The sequence below is a fragment of the Eriocheir sinensis genome, chromosome 14 (assembly GCF_024679095.1).
Source record: "Eriocheir sinensis breed Jianghai 21 chromosome 14, ASM2467909v1, whole genome shotgun sequence".
Taxonomy (NCBI): domain Eukaryota; kingdom Metazoa; phylum Arthropoda; class Malacostraca; order Decapoda; family Varunidae; genus Eriocheir; species Eriocheir sinensis.
Window position 1 is genome coordinate 10282753 of NC_066522.1, and position 20000 is coordinate 10302752.

General features: G+C 44.0%; 1 protein-coding gene across 1 annotated transcript in view; it reads left to right on the forward strand.

The window, feature by feature from the left end:
- LOC126998425 (cell adhesion molecule 1-like) overlaps window positions 1-20000 on the forward strand; it is a 143512-nt gene that overhangs the window by 120328 nt on the left and 3184 nt on the right. The window contains exons 5-6 of the mRNA XM_050860092.1: window positions 11755-11989; window positions 18045-20000. The exon at window positions 18045-20000 is cut by the window's right edge and continues 3184 nt beyond it. Of these exons, the coding sequence (XP_050716049.1) occupies window positions 11755-11989; window positions 18045-18169 (360 nt within the window). The 3' untranslated portion in view covers window positions 18170-20000. The remainder of the gene's footprint in view (window positions 1-11754; window positions 11990-18044) is intronic.

The window sequence follows — 20000 nt, forward strand, 5'->3', positions numbered from 1 at the left end:
TTAGAAATGGGAGATGCCCTTTAACACTGATAAGCGTCAGATTCAAGGGGAGAGTAAGAGAAGGACGTTGATGATGAAATGTGTGATGAAACTTAATAGCGTACAGTATGTCAAGGATATTGGTTCTGTAAGCGCCTCACAACTTGAACTTTCCCAAGAACGTTGTTTGGCAGGGAATATAGCAAACAGAATGTTGGATTTCATTAAGAAGAAAAAAAACTCCTTATTCTTTAGCAAATACTATCGCTGCACAAAAGTTAGTCAGTGCGCGGCACAGTTTTGGTCTCCTTCCCATGTGAAGGACATTGCTATATAAGGTGTTCAAGGTAGAGCGTCCAAGATTATCCTTTCTTTACGCAACAAACCTCGCAGCTATGTTTGAACGTGTTCGCTCTCGAGAAACGCCGACTCTGTGGATAACTGATCGAATGCCATGATTTTACCCATGCAGAATGATAAACATTGTTTATATACGATGATACGTCGTGAACGATGAATAACGGCACACAACTTAAGTGTAATCAAATATAATCAGATTACAACAAATATTTTTTCACCCAAATATTCACTGAGGCAAGGACGCAGCGTGGTGGAGGTCGTTTGGCGTCCTTCCGCAAAAAATTAAGGGACAGACCACTAATCTGGGGAGGCGATGGCTGAGTGGAGAGCGTGACGGCGCCGCGTTCGGGACGACGCGAGTTTAATCCCCGCCCGGTGCCACCAAACTGGGATTTTTCAACCCCGCCGAGTGACATGCTGTCCAGAAGACCACCTATCAACCCGGACTCTATATTCTAGGATTAAAGATGAGCTCCGGGAGGGCAGCAAGAGCCAATGCAAGATAGCGCCACTATAAACACTGGCCTGCGCCACAACGGGCATGGACCATACCATCAGGCCCCTCCAAATAATAAGCCTACCGGCGCCTCAGGCGAAGATGTGAAAAAAAAAATAGTGTGCACCATAGGGTCTGTTTGGTCTGAACATCCATGCGAATCTATGTAAATCTTCCATTCACACACAACATTGTGTATGCCCTCACCCTTTCCTTCCCCTCATTCATATCCCTTCATCCCATACGTCCATTAATTCACTTTTCCTCCCTCTTGCCCTCCGTAGCTCCTTCTCCACCTCCCTCCTTCCATCCATCCGTCTCCATTGCCCGCCCTCCACCCCGTCATCCGTCTCCATCCATCTCGCCCCTTCTAAGCCCATCCGTCTACGCGGCCTCGATGCGTCTACCGTCTGAACCATACGCTTGTCGTACGTCCATAATAATCAAAGGAGACAGCCGATAAAGATGGATGAATGGCAGGAGGAGCAGAGGGAGGTGAAGGAGGAGAAGGAAGAGGAGGAGCAAGGGGAGCAAGAGGAGGGAGGACGCGAAGAAGCAGGAGGGGAAGAGGAGGTTCAGGAAGATAAGAAGAACAAGCATACTGGAGCAAACGAGGAAATTTTGAAGAAGAAAGAGGAGTAAGTGAGGGATGGAGGATGGTGGGGGAAGGAAAAGAAGAAGAGGTATGAAGGTGATAAAAGGAAAAAGGAGAGAGGAACAAAATGAAAAGAAGAAGAGGAGGAGGAGGAGGAGGAGGAAGAGGAGGAGGAGGAGGAGGAGGAGGAGGACTCAAGGCCACGGCTATACAACTTTAAAGCAACAAAGAGATGATTGAACTTTTGAAGAAGAGCTGATCACCTGAGAGAGAGAGAGAGAGAGAGAGAGAGAGAGAGAGAGAGAGAGAGAGAGAGAGAGAGAGAGAGAGAGAGAGAGAGAGAGAGAGAGAGAGAGAGAGAGAGACAGAGAGAGAGAGAGAGAGAGAGAGAGAGAGAGAGAGAGAGAGAGAGAGAGAGAGAGAGAGAGAGAGAGAGAGAGAGAGAGAGAGAGAGAGAGAGAGAGAGAGAGAGAGAGAGAGAGAGAGAGAGAGAGAGAGAGAGAGAGAGAGAGAGAGAGAGAGAGAGAGAGAGAGATCCGCAGAACAAATTAAATAACTTCATAATTGTATAGGAATGATTAATCTACTTGTGTCGCCACGAAGTAACAGTCAACGCGTTCTTGAATGAGGTTATTGTTTTCGCAGATTTCAGTAGGATTTCGTTTTTGTATATGATAAATAATTTGTCCCACCACTGAGCCATGAAGTACTATACTATAAAAAAAAAAAAGACAGGGAACTATTTGGAGGCTTTTCCTCCGAGTAAGATTCGTATTTTTCTAACACCATCTCTCATGCAGGCATGCGAATTGTTTCCTACACCATGCAGCTGACTGTAGCTTCAAAGACGTCCGTGTTACACCTTATTAAAGGCTGTCGAGAAATCTAGATATATAACATTACAAGGAGTGTGGTTATCTAAACTTTCCTAAATGCTTTCTAGTTAGGCAGGAGCGCTTATTTCTTAATTACACTTGACAACTTTGTCTCCAATAATTTCCTCCAAGATCTTGCCTCTCACTGGTGTCCGGCTCGTGCACCATGGGCCCCTAGTTTATGACTTCTCTAATACACTTTCTTCAAAATCAGTGTAATGTTTTTCGGTTCCCAGTCTCGAAAACTTTTCACTTGCACTGATCTTTGAAGATGCTGGTGAATGACTAAAGTAGTTGCTGTTTTAGTGCTTTTAACTACCTCGAGGATGGACTGTCGAGTTCTTTTGACTTTCATGAATAAATTTTATCGAAACATTTTTTTGCTTAGATTTTTCTCAATTTATATCAGCGTCCAATCTCTTTAAGCAGGGCTGGACCCTAGGGAGAAGATTCCGTGTTTTCGACCGTGAACACAAACGTCAAGTTCCTGCTTAGGATTCAAAACCTGTATCTAGTGTCCTGAGTCAGGACACCGTTTTTGTCTGTCAGGAAACATATATTATCTTTTATTTATTTTTCTCCTTATTTATGAGAACAACGGCTTGGAATTGGCCCGATGAGCTCTGAGGCGGTATTAGAGGAGGAGGAGGAGGAGGAGGAGGAGGAGAATAAACAGCAAGAAAATAAGAGATAAAATATGGTTAAGGGCAAAAAACAGAAGAGGAATGAATGGAGTCCTTTTAAATTTGCCAAGTGTGTGTGTGTATGTGTGTGTATTTCACCACGACTTGATCAAGAGCTGGATTGGCAATCACCAACAAGTACCCTCCCGTCTAGAGTAAGGCTCATTAGTCAATCTCTGGGTACTGCCAGGACCTCACACACCACACACCCATCCCCTTTGCTCATGGGGGGACAGTAACGACTCCTAGTCAGCGGAAAAAACAGCTGTGTGTGTGTGTGTGTGTGTGTGTGTGTGTGTGTGTGTGTGTGTGTGTGTGTGTGTGTGTGTGTGTGCGTGCGTGCGTGCGTGCGTGCGTGTGTACATCTCCCTTCAATGGTTTCCAATCGCTAGTATTTAAGGCATCAATAAGACCGTTCCAAAGGAGGGACTTCAAACACAGCAACACAAGAGCTTCGCCAACAATGCGGCCGACGTTTGTTTCTCTTTAGTAACTTCAATAAACGCCAACACGAAATAAACACGCATAACAATAACACACAGAGAGAGCATTCTACCAGGTACATACAAGACTGTAAAGAGTACATCATAGAGATACTGAATGAAAGGAAGACAGAGAAACAAACAGACAGAAAACGACGAAGTATCTCAAATTGTTTTTTTTTATGCGTAAGATAGAAAAGAGCATCATAAAAGAAAAAGAGATTGAGGAATAGAATAATCGGGATGGAGTATAGACAATGAAAAGAGAAGAAGGGGGCGAAATTAGATATTATAAAGGAGACAGACAACGGAGAAAGAAGATGGGAAATTAGGCAGGAGAGGAAAATGAAACCAGGGAAGGGGGAAGAGATGAAATAGAAGACAGGGAAAGGAACATGTGGTATGATGGGGATGAGGAAAGGGATTGAGGAATAGGGGGAAAGAAAGTTGTCAAGTATAATGGATTAGGAAAAGGAGGAAGAGGAAAGTGAAGGATGAAAATAAGAATGAAGACTTGGACTTGGAAGATGGAAAAGGATCACTGAATGGAGGAAAAAAAAGAGGACGAGGACAAGAACGAAAAAAAAAGGAAACAAAGATAGTGGGAGATTGGGAAGACTCTGATACATATATAAATGGAAAAAACGGGAGAAGAGAAGGGAGTAGAAAGTAAGGAAGGCAAAGGCGAAGGACGTGAAAGACACACACACATAAAGCTTTTAGAGGCAGAGGAAGAAGGAAGAAGGGAGAGGAAACATGAAAGGATCAGAAGAGGATGAGGAAGAAGACAGGAGAACCAAGGTAGAGAGAATGATTAAGGAAGCAGGAGAGAGAGAGAGAGAGAGAGAGAGAGAGAGAGAGAGAGAGAGAGAGAGAGAGAGAGAGAGAGAGAGAGAGAGAGAGAGAGAGAGAGAGAGAGAGAGAGAGAGAGAGAGAGAGAGAGAGAGAGAGAGAGAGAGAGAGAGAGAGAGAGAGAGAGAGAGAGAGAGAGAGAGAGAGAGAGAGAGAGAGAGAGAGAGAGAGAGAGAGAGAGAGAGAGAGAGAGAGAGAGAGAGAGAGAGAGAGAGAGAGAGAGAGAGAGAGAGAGAGAGAGAGAGAGAGAGAGAGGTCAGGAATGTGAAGTATTGATGTAGTAGAGTAAGAGGGGGGAGAGGAAAAGAGAACAGGAAAAATAGGACAAGAGAGAAAACCGGGAAAAATAGGAGGAAGGATAAAAGGGAAAGTATATAAAATTAAATTAAAGAGACATAAAGAAGAGGAAAAAAGGACATAAGACGTGTAGAGACAACGGAGGAGACGAAGGAAAGAGGAAAGGAAGAGGAGAAGAGGAAAAGAGGAGGAGGAAAAAGAGTTACTGGAAGGATACATGGATGGACGAGAGGAAAAAGAAAAGAGAAAGGGAAAAACGAAGAGATGGAAAGAAATAGCAAAAAGGAGACCAGTGAAATATCAAGACAGAGAAGAAGACAAAACGAACACAAAGAAAGGAGAAGACGAGGATAAAGATGTAAAAAGATGGAGGGAAGAAGAAAATTGATATGAAACAGGGAGAGAAAAGGGGATAAATAAAAAGGGAGGGAAGAATATACATGTAAACCACAAGAAAGAAACATGTAAGGCACAGAAAATGAATAGGGAGAGAGGAGAGCAGAAAACAGTGAGAGGAGGAGGAGAAGGAGAAGGAGGAAGAAGAGGAAAAAGGAATAATGTGGAAGAATGAGAAGAACGAGATGAAATTAATGAAAGCTTAAGAGAGAGAGAGAGAGAGAGAGAGAGAGAGAGAGAGAGAGAGAGAGAGAGAGAGAGAGAGAGAGAGAGAGAAGGTGGGGGGGGGGGGGGGGCGCTAGGGACAGAGATACGCGTAGAGGACAGGGAGGAGGCGCGTGACGTATAGAGACAGATGGAGCGACTCTTGCTCTGAATAAAATATCAAATGGGATGTTTTATCAAGTGAGTGGAATGAATGGGGACCCAGCCGCTGCCAGTAGGAAGATGAAGAGGAGGAGGCGGAGGAGTAGGAGGAGCAGAGGAGGCGTAGGCGGCGGAGGAAGAGGAGGAGTGGAGGAGTAGGAGGAGGAGTGATACATAGGCTACATAGGAAGAAAAAAAAGAAACTATTAGGCTTGTAGATGAATTGAGAGAAGCAATGTGTAGAAGTTATGCTACGAGTTAGTTAGGAATACGAGGAGGAGGAGGAGGAGGAGGAGGAGATATAAGAGGAAGGACGAGACGGAGAATACGAATAGAAAGTAAACGAAGAAAAATAATTTGCATCCATTTGTGTATGTGTGAATATACGAGAGAGAGAGAGAGAGAGAGAGAGAGAGAGAGAGAGAGAGAGAGAGAGAGAGAGAGAGAGAGAGAGAGAGAGAGAGAGAGAGAGAGAGAGAGAGAGAGAGAGAGAGAGAGAGAGAGAGAGAGAGAGAGAGAGAGAGAGAGAGAGAGAGAGAGAGAATGAATAAAAACACAACACACGCCAGGGACACAATCTGCAATAACACTTCGCTGCCGCTCCCTGAACCCCTTGGCGAGCGCACGAAGAGAAAGAGAAAAGCAGGGCGAAGGAATGAGGAGGAGGAGGGAGAGTCAGGTGGATACGTAAAGTGAGGAAGAGGAAAGCAGCGAAAATATACAAATCAGAGGCGGAGAAGGAAATGTATGTGGACGAGATAAATAGAAAAAGAAAAGTGGAACCAGGAGGAAGAGGGGAAGAAAGGAGGAAGATGGGGAAGAAGGGATGAGATGGGAAAGAAAGGAGGGAGATGTGGAAGAAAGGAGGAAGATGTGGAAGAAAGGAGGAAGATGTGGAAGAAAGGAGGAAGATGGGGAAGAAGGGATGAGATGGGGAAGAAGAGATGAGATGGTAAAGAAAGGAGGAAGATGGGGAAGAAAGGAGGAAGATGGGAAAGAAGGGATGAGATGGTAAAGAAAGGAGGAAGATGGGGAAGAAAGGAGGAAGATGGGGAAGAAAGAAGGAAGATGTGGAAGAAAGGAGGAAGATGGGGAAGAAAGAAGGAAGATGGAAGGAAAGGAGAAAGAGGGGAAGAAAGGAGGATATGGTAGAAAGTAGAAGATGAAAGTAAAAAGCACACCAATACAAGTAAGACACAAAGAAGAAAATACAGACAAAGAGAATAGAAGATGAACAGGAATAAGATAAAAGCAGAAGAAAAAGAAAAGTGGGACCAGAAGAAAGAGGGAATGAAAGAAGGGAGGAGATGGTAGAAAGCAGATGAAAGCAGTGAAAAGAAAGCAATGCAAGTAAGAAACAGGAAGGAAAATACGAAGAGAATAACAGATGAGCAGGAGTAAGATGGAAGAAAGGAGATGGAATAAAGTGGAATGTGAAAGAACAAAAACCAAACCGATACAAATAAGAAACAGGAAGGAAAATAGACAAACAAAGAGAATGACAGAAGGAACAGGAGTAAGAAACAACAAGACGAAAAAAAATATGGAATCAAGAGGAAGAGGAAAAGAAAGAAAGGAGATGGAATAAAGTGGAATATGAAAGAACTAAAAACAAACCAATACAAGTAAGAAACAGGAATGAAAATAGAAAGACAAAGAGAATAGCAGCAAGAGGACAAGGAAAAAAATATTAAAGGAAAACATAGTCACAGATAAGGAAAGCATGCAGGATTAACACAACGAAAGCAACAACAGCAATAGAAAGGAAGAGGAAAAAGTGGAGGAGGAGGTAGAGACAAAGTGGGAAGGGAAAGTAAGGGAAAGAAGATACATGGAAGCAAAAAAAAAATAGGAAAAATAAGGAAGATAAAGAAATGTAGCAATAGCAAGAGAAAGCAGAATAAGAGCAGAAATAAAAAGGCAGGAGAGGAAGTAGGAGAGAGAGAGAGAGAGAGAGAGAGAGAGAGAGAGAGAGAGAGAGAGAGAGAGAGAGAGAGAGAGAGAGAGAGAGAGAGAGAGAGAGGGAGAGTAACGAAGGATAGCCGGGATGCAGATGATAATGGAGAGAGAGAGAGAGAGAGAGAGAGAGAGAGAGAGAGAGAGAGAGAGAGAGAGAGAGAGAGAGAGAGAGAGAGAGAGAGAGAGAGAGAGAGAGAGAGAGAGAGAGAGAGAGAGAGAGAGAGAGAGAGAGAGAGAGAGAGAGAGAGAGAGTGTTGGCAAACAAGAGAGAAAAAAAAAACAGAGACGAATGAATGAGAGAGAGAGAGAGAGAGAGAGAGAAAGCTTAATCACAAGAGGGTAGGAGCTAAGTCAAGTAAGGGGAGACTCACTCAAAATATGGTAAATGACGCAAAAATGTTCGTCAGCTGAGTCATCAACGAGAAGGGAAGAGAAGGGTAGGGAAGGGAAGGGATGGGATGGAAAGGAAAGGGATATGATGGGAATGAAGTGGAAGGGAAGGAAAGGGAAAAGATGTGATGGGAAGGGATGTGATGAGATGGGATGGGAAGGAAAGGAACGGAATGAAAAGGGAAGAGAAAGGAAGAGAAGGGATGGGATGGAAAGGGATGGAATGGAATGGGATGGAATGGAATGGAATGGAATGGGATGGGATGAGATGGGATGGGATTGGATGGGATGGGATGGGAAGGGAAGGAAAGGGAAGGGAATGGAAGGGAAGGGAAGGGAAGTGAAGGGAAGGGAAGGAAACGAAGATAAGAAAGGGAAGGAATGGAAAAGGAAGAGAAGGGAAGGAAAGGTTAGAAAAGGGATGGGATGGGAGAGGAAGGGAAGGGAAGGGAAGGGAAGGGAAGAGAAGGAAAGGGAAGAGAAGGAAAGGAAAGGGAAGGAAAGGAAAGAGAAGGCATGGAAAGGGAAGGAAAGAGAAGGGAAGGAAATGGAAGGTAAAGAAGGAAAAGGAAAGAGACAGAAAAGCAAGGGAAGGGAAAGGATGGGAAGGAGAGGTAGGGGAACGGACGGGATGGAGAGGCAAAAAAGGAATTAGAATGCAAAAGCAAGAAATGGAAAGGAAGGGAAAGTAATGGAAACGTTAAGGAATGGAGAAGAAAGAGGATAATACACACACACACACACACACACACACACACACACACACACACACACACACACACACACACACACGCACACACACACACAAACAAGAAAGGGCACTACAATATTCATTACGCCACCAACGACACACACTATACCATTTTTTGCTTTCTCTTTAGGGCATTTAAAAGTCCTTTGAGTGGAGACCAAAATCTCTTTACAGTATTAAAAACGATTAAACGTCCCCTCCCCCCATCCTCTCTTCCCCTACCTCCTCCCCTCGACCCCTCCCCTCTTCCCCTACCTCCTCCCCTCCCCCCCTCCCCTTTTCCCCCTCCTCTTAAAATATACAAAGTAAAGGTGGGCAAAGAGAATAAGTTATACGAAGGATACGGTGAGATTATGTTTGAGAGAGAGAGAGAGAGAGAGAGAGAGAGAGAGAGAGAGAGAGAGAGAGAGAGAGAGAGAGAGAGAGAGAGAGAGAGAGAGAGAGAGAGAGAGAGAGAGAGAGCAAAGGTAAAAAAAAAATTCTGTGCTCTAAGTAGACTTACAGAAGGAAGGAAGGAAGGAAGGCGAAAGGGAGAAAGAGACGGCAAAGTGGAGGGATGGAGAGAAAGACAGAGTGACAGAGGGAAAAGTGGAGGGATGGAGGGAAAGATGGAGGGATGGAGAGAAAAATGGAGGCATGGAGGAATAGATGGAGAGGAAATAGACACACAGGAAGCAGAGAACGAAAGAGAAGGAAAGACTAAGGAATTGAGTTAGAAAGGGGAAGAGGGGGAAGGTAATCAGGAGGAAAGGGTGGAGAGGAAGACAGGAAGAAGAAGAGAGGAGGGAGGAAGATAGGCGGAAGTATGATAAGAGGCGAAGAAGGACAAAGGAAAGGAGTTATGTGAAAGGAGGGAGGGAAGGGAGGTGGACGGGAAAGAAGGAAGGGAGGGGAAGAGGAAGGGAACGAAGGACAATTTTTATGATGGCAAAGTTTGAAGATAAAATAAATCGCAGCTAAGTATGGAAATAAAAAAAAAAGTAAGACCAACGAGTTTGTTTTCTTTTGTTTTTAATCTGCATCTCAAACTTTGCGCGGTATTCTTCTGTCTACACAAAAAAAAAAGCTTTCCTCCTAATCTTCCTTTCCTTCCCTCACACCCAAACCATCTTCACTTCATCCCCTTTCTCAGTATTCTTCTGTCTAAAAAAAAAAATGCTTCCTCCTATTCTTTCTTTCCCTCCCTCACACCCAAACCATCCTCACTTCATCCCTCTTCTCCCTTTCGTCTACTATCACTCCACCTTTTCCCACATTTCTCACTTTCCTCTTCTTCTTTTTATTTTTACTTCACTATTGCCTCGTCCTGTATTCTCTCATTTTCATTCCTTCACAGCCTGACTCTAATTCTTTCCCTCCCACCCTTCCATCTACTTTCGCTCCACCTTTTCTCCCCTCACTCACTTTCCTCATCTTTTTTACACTTTTCCACACCTAAGATTCAACCAGTACTCTTGCATTCCCTTTCCTTCACAGCCTAACCACCTTCAGTCCTTTCCCTCCCACCCTTCCATCTACTATCGCTCCACCTTTTCTCCCCTCACTCACTTTCCTCATCTTTTTTACACTTTTCCACACCTAAGATTCACCCAGTACTCTCGCATTCCCATTCCTTCACAGCCTAACCACCTTCAGTCCTTTCCCTTCCTCCCTTCCATCTACTTTCGCTCCACCTTTTCTCCCCTCACTCACTTTCCTCATTTTTTTTTGACACTTTTCCACACCTATGATTCACCCAGTACTCTCGCATTCCCATTCCTTCACAGCCTAACCACCTTCAGTCCTTTCCCTCCCATCCCTCCATCTACTATCGCTTCGCCTTTCTCCCCTCACTCATTTCTCTCTTCCTTTTTTTACACCGTTACCTACCTCAGCCTCATCCATTACTCCGTCATTTCCATTCCCTTTCATCTACTATCGCTTTACCTTTTTCTCACTTCACTCACTTTATTCTTTTTTTTTTTTACACTTTAACCCACCTTAGTGACGCCCAATATGTACTCTCTTATTTCCATTCCTTTCCAGGCTAACAAGTTTACTTTTTTCCCTTCCTCCTACGCCTTCACTCACTATCACACCCTCCCCCACACACTCTCCACCCCCTTCCTATACACTTTCATGCACCTCAACCCACACATCTTCACTTTTAGCTCCATTTTGCACACTCACTACCTTCTTTTTTCTCCTTTCATTCCACTTTAATTTCCATACGTCCCGTCCTCCATTCCATTCGTCATGACCTCACTCTCCTCACTCACCTATTTATTCCACTCTCTGTCTATACTACACACACCTTCATCCACTCACTCTCTCTCTCTTCACCCATAGCACTCTTTCTCCTTTCCCCTTTCTTTTATCTTCCACATCATATTTCTTCATCCCTCAATCACGTATTTTCTTCATCTCTATATTTTTACTCATCATGACCCATTATACAACTTGCAATCCCTTTCGCTATTTTTCCGTCCCTTTCATGCCAGCTTCCTCACTTACCCCCACTCCTTTCCCCTCTCTTTTCCTCTTTATACAGTCCTTTTCTTTTTTCCCCTCACACCCTAATTGCCCCTCCTTTTTTTCCTTTCTTTGCTTCCAACTACAGCTTCGCCCTCATTGCATTGCCCACCTCCATCTCTTTCTCCCCCTCTCTCTCTCTTTTCTCCATTTCTGCACTTACACCCGCCACAGACTCATCCACTCCCTCCGTATTCCCTCCCTCTCTTCCTAATCACATCAATTTTCTCTCCCTTCCCTGCATCTACTACAGTTTCACCCTCTCACCCACCCCACTCAAGCCTCTCTACGGTATTAAGTATTTAGCTGGAACACCCTAACCCATTCCCTCTCTTATGCCCTCCCTTCTCCCGTCACCCATCAACCTAATACAGCTACACCCTTAAACTCACCTCAGTAACACTCAATTTCACCCACTCTTCAATATCTCTCTCTCGTTCAGTCTACCCATAAACCCATCTCACTCACTTGTCTCATTCTCACCCACTTAGGTTTAGGTCGGTTCTAAGTCGCTTCCGCCTCTCACATCAACTATTTCCAAAGGCCGAAAAGGAGATCAATCGGCATGAGGGAAATGTTTTAGGTTCATGGTACAGAGAAAGGATCAAACTACCATCTGGGTCATAGAACTATCCCTGGAAATAGCCAAAACTCCTACGAAAGTCTTGTCAAATATGTGTGCTTGGGCGGCGATATGTTTATGGATACTGGCTTTAATCTATCTATTTATCTCTCTCTCATGCCCTTCGTCTCCTCCCACAGGTACAGCAACACTTCCTGAAGCGGTACGCACCCCAGCGAGAACCTGACGGGCTGGAGACGGCGGTGCTGGGCCTGTCCTTCGTCACATCTCGCAGCCATTTCCCACACGGCGAGATGCGGCTCAAGTGCGTCGCCAAGATCGCCACCGTCTACTTCCAGTCCCAAGAAACGTCCGTGATCGAGACTGGCTTCCTGCCGCAGACCCAAGCCAAGGAGAGGCGCTACTACCCCTATAGTGAGTGGCGGGCTGGGTGGTGTGGTGCTGGTGTTGGTGTGTTGAGGGAGTTGGAGGGAGGAAAGGGGATGTGATAGTGTTGTGTTATGGTGTTGGAAGGATTGTGTTGTGGTTGTTTTGTGTTCTTTGTGGGTTAGTGTTAAGGGTCGTGTTGTGTTGAGGTGACGTGTTGGGCTGTTGGGTGAGTTAGTATTGTGTTGTGTGTTGTTGTGGTGTTGATAGTTTTTAGTGAATTTGTGTTGTGTGTGTGTGTGTGTGTGTTTTGTGTTGTGTTGGGTTGTTGGTGGTGTTGTCTCTTCCTCTTTACCTCCTCCTCCTCCTCCTCCTCCTCCTCCTCCTCCTTCTCCTCCTCCTCCTCCTCCTCCTCCAACAATTTTTTCACCCCCGCTGATATATCTTATTCACGTCCTGTCATATCTCTCTCTCTCTCTCTCTCTCTCATATTTCCTTTCACTACCTTTATTGTGAGATTTATTTTACTCTCTCTCTCTTTCCTCTGTGGCTTTCCAGGAATTACTTCAAAATTTCCTCACTTTGTTGTTTGTTTTGTTTTTTTAGATTTTCGTAAATGTCAGAGTGGTGGTTTGTTGTTGTTGTTGTTGTTGTTGTTGTTGTTGTTGTCTATTCCTGTTCTATCCTTGTCACGTTAGTTTATTTCCCTTTTCTTTTCTTTTTTCTTTTTCAATTATATTGTTTTTTTTTGTTTTTTTGTTTTTTTGTTTTTTGCCTACTCCGTGCGTGTCTTGTCTCCTTATCTACGTACTACTTGTCTCTGTATATTTATTTTGTCCTCTTCTACGAACATATTTTAGTTTTGATATTTTCTTTCTTCACATTTACGCATCGCACCTAAATTCATACACAGGTCTTTAAATACACGGTTTTATTCGCTTTATACTTAGCACACACACACACACACACACACACACACACACCTCTACAGACAACCCATCTCTTCGCAGCTCCAGTTAACCTTTGCAAGTTATACACACACACACACACACACACACACACACACACACACACACACACACACACACGCACACACCACTTCCTCCCCTCCTCTTCCCTTCTTCCTGACATCCTTACCTCCTCCCTCTTCCCCTTCTTCTTTCCCAAGCGTCCACCTCCTCGATTTCCTTCACTACCCTTCCTCTCTTTCCTTCTTTCCTTACTTGCTTGTTTCCTTTTTGCACATTTATCCTTGCTCCCACTTTTATTTCCTACCTTTTGCTTCCTTTCTTTCTTCCATTTTTTCCATATTTCCGTCTGTTTCTCGTTTCATCCATTTTTTTTTCTTTTTCTTCCTCCCTTCTGCGCCTTTTGCCTTCCTCTTTATTTCTTTCCGTTTACTTTTACCTCTTTTCCCTTTTTCCTTCCTACCTTTAGTTTCTTATTTTCTGTCTTTCTTCCCTTTCTTTTGCATTCTTTCCTGTTTCTTTCCTTCCTTTCTTCCCTCCTCTCCCTCATACACTTACTGCCTTCTCCTCCTTCCTCCTAACTTGTCAACGTTTCATTCCTTCTCTCTTACCTTCCCATCCTTCTCTTCTTTCCTTCCTCTCAAACCCCTTTCTATTCCCTCCCTTTATCCTACTTTTCTCTTCCTTCTTTCTGCTCTTACTCCACTTTTGCCCTCTCTCCTTTCCTTCTTTCCTATCTTTCTCCATTTACTTTCTACTTCCCTTCCACTCACTTCATTTATCCTCTTCTTTTCTCCCATCCTTTTGCCCTCATCACTTTCCGCACACTCCCTTTCTTCTTTCCTATCCTCCTCTTCTGTCTTTCTCCCTTCCTTCCCTCTACTCCCTTTGTCCTCTTCTCTCCTTCCCTTTTCCCCTTACTCCACTTTCTGCCCTCTTCCTCCTTTCGTAACCTTCCATCTCCCTCTTGATTTCTACTTTCCGTGTATTCCCTCCCTTCATCCTTCCCTTCTCTCCCTTCTTTCAGCTCTTACTACACTTTCTCCCTTCTCTCCATTCTCCCTTTCGTACCCTCCTCCCCTTACTTTCTACACTCCCTCCATCCGTTTCCTCTGTCTTCTTCTTTCCCCTTCTTCTACCTTTCCTTCACTTTCACCGTCGCTCCCTTCCTTCGTCCCGATCCTTCCTACTCACCCTTGCATCCTACCTTCCCCCCGAACCCACTTCCTCTGTCCTCTTCTCCTCTTCCTTCCTTTATTCCACTTTCGCTGTCGCTCCCCTCCTCCTTTCGTATCCTTCCTCCTCCCCATTGCGTTCTATACCTTCCCTCCGACCTCTCCTTCCCTCCTTCCCTCTCTCCTCCCCTCCCTTCCTCCCTACCCTTCTGCACGTATAAGCTTCCTTCGTTATGGTGTCCGTAATTTATTCTCAGCCCCTAACGACGCTCTCCCTCACCCTCTATGCCTGGGTTCTTGTGGAGTCGAGTCACCGCCGCCGCCAAGAAGTACTGGATCCCCCTCAAGGCTGTTTTGTGCGATTAAATGCCTTTCGGTGTTAAAATAAAAGACTTTGGGCCAAATGCTGAAAAAGAAATCTCGGCGCCAGAGCACACATAGTTAACAGGGTTTTCGTTGGAGTTTTAAGGTATTTCCAGGGGTAGTTTAATGACCCCCGTGGTAGTTTGACCCTTCTTCTCCACTATGAACGTTAAAATCAATACAGCGCCCACGTACATATATTTGTCACGGTTTTTGTGGGAGTTTTGGGCATTTCCAGGAGTAGTTTAATGACCCCGGTGGTAGTTTGACCCTTCTTCTCCACCATGAACGTTAAAATCATTACAGCGCCCAGGCACACATATTTGTCACGGTTTTTGTAGGAGTTTTGGGGATTTTCAGGGGTAGCTTAATGACCCTAGTGGTAGTTTGACCCTTCCTCTATACCATGAAGCTAAGAAAACACGCATGAGAACCCGACTGATCTCCTGTTTGGCCTTTGAAAATAACTGATCTGAGAAGTGGAAGCCTCTGAGAATACCAACCTTTGACACAGATGTTTAACTAATGGGAAAAAATATTATTAAAGTCAATGGACAGAATGTGGTAAAAAGAGAACAGGCGTGAAACTGTATCGCGTGTATAGATAGTGTATTGCATGACGAACTGTGATACGTAACGACTCAAATGCAAATGGAATGGAATAAAGCGTGACCTCAAAATCTGATTAAGTACACATAATGCGACATGATTGATGAATTATAGCAGATCAATTATCATGGCGGACGAAAAATTACGATAATCCAATTCGACAGGTGAAAATTATTGCTCTCAAACTACCTGGTAATCAAGGCCGACTTTGTATTGATGATTAATTAAGAAAAAAGCCACGATGGAAATATATATAAAATAACTGTGTGACCTGCAGAGACGAAAGGATAATATATGTATAGGATTAAAATGGATTTCGTTGGCGCCTCGATGAACTGCAAATAGAGGAGAGAAAATAAAATGGAGGGAAATTAAAGAAAAATCGCCACTGTTATTTCCAATGAATATCAAAAAAGAATTGGTGAGAGAAAAAAAAACACGCGAGAGGATGCATTAAAAATTCGATGATGCCCGGATATTGCTTTCACACGCACACACATACACACACACACACACACACACACACACACACACACACACGTTCCCGCGCACACAAACTTTAATGAAAACTGTCATTCGCTGATAAAAACACGAAACACCAAAACACTATCAACAACAAGCCTATTTATAACGCGGTGTTTGTTCCCTCAGCTCACCTCCGCTCACCTCACCTCACCTCATCTCATGTCACCTAACTCCATGATATCCTTGACTCTTTATTACTTGAATTACCAAACACACACACACACACGCACACGCACACACACACACACACACACACACACACACACACACACACACACACACACACATTGAAGCTTCATGCACAATCACGTTTTGTCAGTCCTTCGCCATCATAAATTATATACGAGTGATTTCCTAACATGTCTATCGATGTCCTGCTTCTTGTGATACAGTTTCAACATTATCCGTCAGCAACACTAGAGAATAACACGCCATGAATATGTTGAATAGATCCAGATAGATAGATTGCTAGATAGATGGTTTGGTATAGATAGATAGATTGATAGAGATATAACTGATAGACAGGTAGTGAGAGACAGTGTAAGAAATAGATAGAGGAAGACAGACACATATATTAATCTCTCTCTCTCTCTCTCTCTCTCTCTCTCTCTCTCTCTCTCTCTCTCTCTCTCTCTCTCTCTCTCTCTCTCTCTCTCTCTCTCTCTCTCTCTCTCTCTCTCTCTCTCTCTCTCTCTCTCTCTCTCTCTCTCCCTAACCTTCCCTTCCTTCCTTCTCTCCTTCCTTTACTTCCCTCCTTCCTGCCAAATCCTTTCTATTTGTACGTCCCTTGCCCTCCATGCTTTTTTTATATTTTCCTTTGCTTTCCTTTTCTTCCCTTTCCGTTTCTTCTTCCGCTGCTCTTCCCTTTCCTTCATTTCTTTTTTTTCTTCCTTTTCCTTCTCTTCCCTTCCAAACCTTCCCTTTCCTTCCCTTCCCCTTCTCTACCCTTCCCTTTCCATGCCTTCCCTTTCCTTTCCCTTCCCTTCCCATCCCATCCTATCCCATCTCTTCCCTTCCCTTCCTTTCCCTTCCTAGCCTTTCCCTTCCCTTCCCTTCGCGCGCACCAAGGCCAGCACACGCGCACCTCACACAAAGAATCTTGTATTTCGACCTTTAATGAAATACTGTCAATCACTTCACTCCGTATTACCTCCAGCCGCCCAAATAACAGCAAAGGTGGATTTAGCTTGATTCTGTTACCCGGTGAGGTTTTGTGATCCCGTGTGATGCGGGGCTTTGATGTGTTGTGTTGGGATGCCGTGTGGTGTGGTGTGGTGTATGGTTGCTTTTTTTTGTCTTTTGTTATTGTTTGTCCGTTGTTATGTGTTGTGCGATGTGTGATTGTGTGGTGATGTGTTGTGTTGGGATGTGGTGTGTTGTGAGGATGCTTTTTAGGTCTGTGATTGTTTTTCGTATGTTGTGATGTTATTCTGTAATATGTTGTGTGATAGTGTTGTGTAGTGAGGGTGTGTAAAGTGAGTGATATATGAAGTGATGTGATGTTGAAGAGATGAGACTGTAGTGGTAGTAGTGGTGGTAGGAGGTATATGTGCGTGTGATGTTGCAGTGAGGATGAAGTGATGTAGGAGTGATGTGTTTGGTATGGATATGTAACGTTGGAGAAAATACAAACAAACCCATAGAGAATAAATCATTATATATAGTTTCTCTTGACAATATATTATAATCCGCTTGTCATATTTCGTAGTCTCTCTCTCTCTCTCTCTCTCTCTCTCTCTCTCTCTCTCTCTCTCTCTCTCTCTCTCTCTATTTCATCTCTGTCTTTCGTTATTCCCTCCAGTGCTGTCATTCCTCTTTGATCAACATTTATCACATCCCGCCGAACACAACGCTCGTGAAATAATATTGTTGCAAACACGCTACACGGTAAATGTTTGTGGAGTCTGTTTTGTTTATTCTGTTTTCTCCTTTGATTGACTGTTGACTGACTGACTGACTGACTGACTGACTGAGAGAGAAAGAGAGAGCACGAGAGGGAAAAAGAGGAAGAATAAGATTAAACGGTTAACTCTTCGACTGCATTTTCACCGTCACCACTACCACCACCGTCACCACCGTCACCACCACCACCACCACCATCACCACCACCACAAAACACTAACATTTTTTTTCTTTTTTTTTTCTTCAAACGTCACCACCACCACCACCTCCATCAAAACACTAACCAACACACACTATACTCTTTTTTCTCTTCTCCTTTCAAACACCACCACCATCATCACCACCACCACCACTACCACCACCATCAACAACAACAACACCGAAAACAAAACACATCACCGCCAATACGAATAACGAACAACTAACACTAACACTACTTTTTAATCTTCCTATGAATTTTGTCACCACCATAACCACCATACTCATCATCACCACTATCACCGCCATTGAAGATAAAATACAAACGCTAATCTTCTCTCTCTCTCTCTTTCCTCCAACCAGGCAGCGGCACCAGAGCGGGAGGAGAAGGCACCTCGCTCCTCCTCTTCCTCCTCCTCTTCTCCTTCTCCCTCCTGCAGCAACGGGCGGAGGGAGGTGTAGCCGTCCTCACTCCACCACTCCACTAGACCACCCACTTCAACCACCTGCTCCACACCTGCTTCTGCTCACACCTTCGCATCCCCCCCATCCATCTGCGCCACCGCCACCACCGCCGAACTGCCTCCGCCGCCGCCACCACCATCACCATCACCACCACCACCACCACCATAACTGCCCCCGCTGCCGCTATCACAGCCACGCCTCAACGCAAGAAGCCCCCAAACCAATATACTAAAAGGACCCAGAATGAAGAGGATTGGGGTTGCTTGGAGCTGGCTGGCTGACTAACTGGCTGGCTGGCTGGCTGACTAAATGGCTCGCTTGTCAACTAACACTAACTGACTGGGTGGTTAACTAACTGGCTGACTGGCTGGCTGGCTGACTGGTTGGGTGAAGGAGTGACTGTCTAAATCGCTGGTTAACTGAGTGGCTAGTTGGATGACTGGCTGGTTGGCAGGCTGGTCGACTAACTGGTTGGCTGAGTGGCATAAAAGCAGAGTGGCGGGGGATGTTTCTGGTTGTTTTATATATACATTACCGTCTATACATGTAAACTAATGTGTGTCAGTGTATATACATATAATAATGCTACTACTTACACTTGTATCATAAACATTCCAAGAGTAGTGAGTGCGTGGACGGTGTAGTCAGTAGCGAGAGTCAGTCAAGTCCGTGAGAGTCAGCAGGTGTGTATGTGTATGTGTGTGTGTGTGTGTGTGTGTGTGTGTGTGTGTGTGTGTGTGTGTATGTGACGTAGACGACTCAGCAGAATCAGCAGCATCAGTATTAGTGTCAGCAGCGGGAACGTCCTGAACTGAGCTAATCTTAACTGACGCTCTACATATCCGATAGTTTTCCTCTTTGTGTTGTTTTCGTTTCTCTCTTGTTTCCTGAACGTCCGCCTCCCCGTCCCCTTCTTCGTCTTCGTCGTCGTATTCGTCAGTAGGAAAGATACACAGGGAAGAAATGTGGGGAAAAGTGTAAAAGAGAAGTAGGTAAAGGACTATAAAGGAAAGGACAAGCATATAGACGTTCAAAAGTTAAGAAAGAAAAGAGGGGAATGTGAAGAAACGGACACAAAGACTCACGTAGTTAAAAATAGAATGTTTAGGAAAGGAATGTGAAGGAAAGGAATGTGAAGGAAAGGAATGTGAAGGAAAGGATATACAGCCACACGCAAAAAATTAAAAAGGAAGTAACGAAATGTGACGAAAAAGACACAAATACTCACGTCATTAAAAAGAAAAAAAAGTGCAGAGAAGAACATAGAGAAAAGTTAAGAAAGTGACACACAGATTCACGTCGTTAAAAAGTTGAACAGTGAAAAAAAAAGGATTAAAAGAATGTGAAGGAAAGGGAAACACAGATACACGTCACTAGAAAGTTTTGAAAAAGTTGCAAAAGAGAAAATCGTAATGGAAAATGAAGAAAGGAACACTAACAAACACGTCACTTTCTTCGTCTTCGCTGGTGGTAAAAATGAAAATTATAGAAAAAGAGGTGGAAAAAAGAAGTGACGGAATAAGTAGAAGAATAAAAAGAGGAAAAGTCCACACGTCTTCTTCGTCTTCTTCGTCGTTGTCGTTGTCGCTTCCGATGAAAAATAAGAAAATTAGTCAAAGTGTGTAGAAAAAAAGATAAACCGGAGGACTTGCGATTTAAGCCTCCGAGAGAAAGGAAAGCTGTGAAAAGAAGAGAATAAAAATACACAAAGGACGTAAAATTTCAAGGGTGCAGTGAAATTGACACAAAAAAAACTATGAAAAGTCTTAAAGGGTACTGAGTGAATGAGTGAGTAAGTGAGTGAGTAAGTGAGCGAGCGAGTGAATGAGTGTAAATATGAGAAAAAATGTTCCA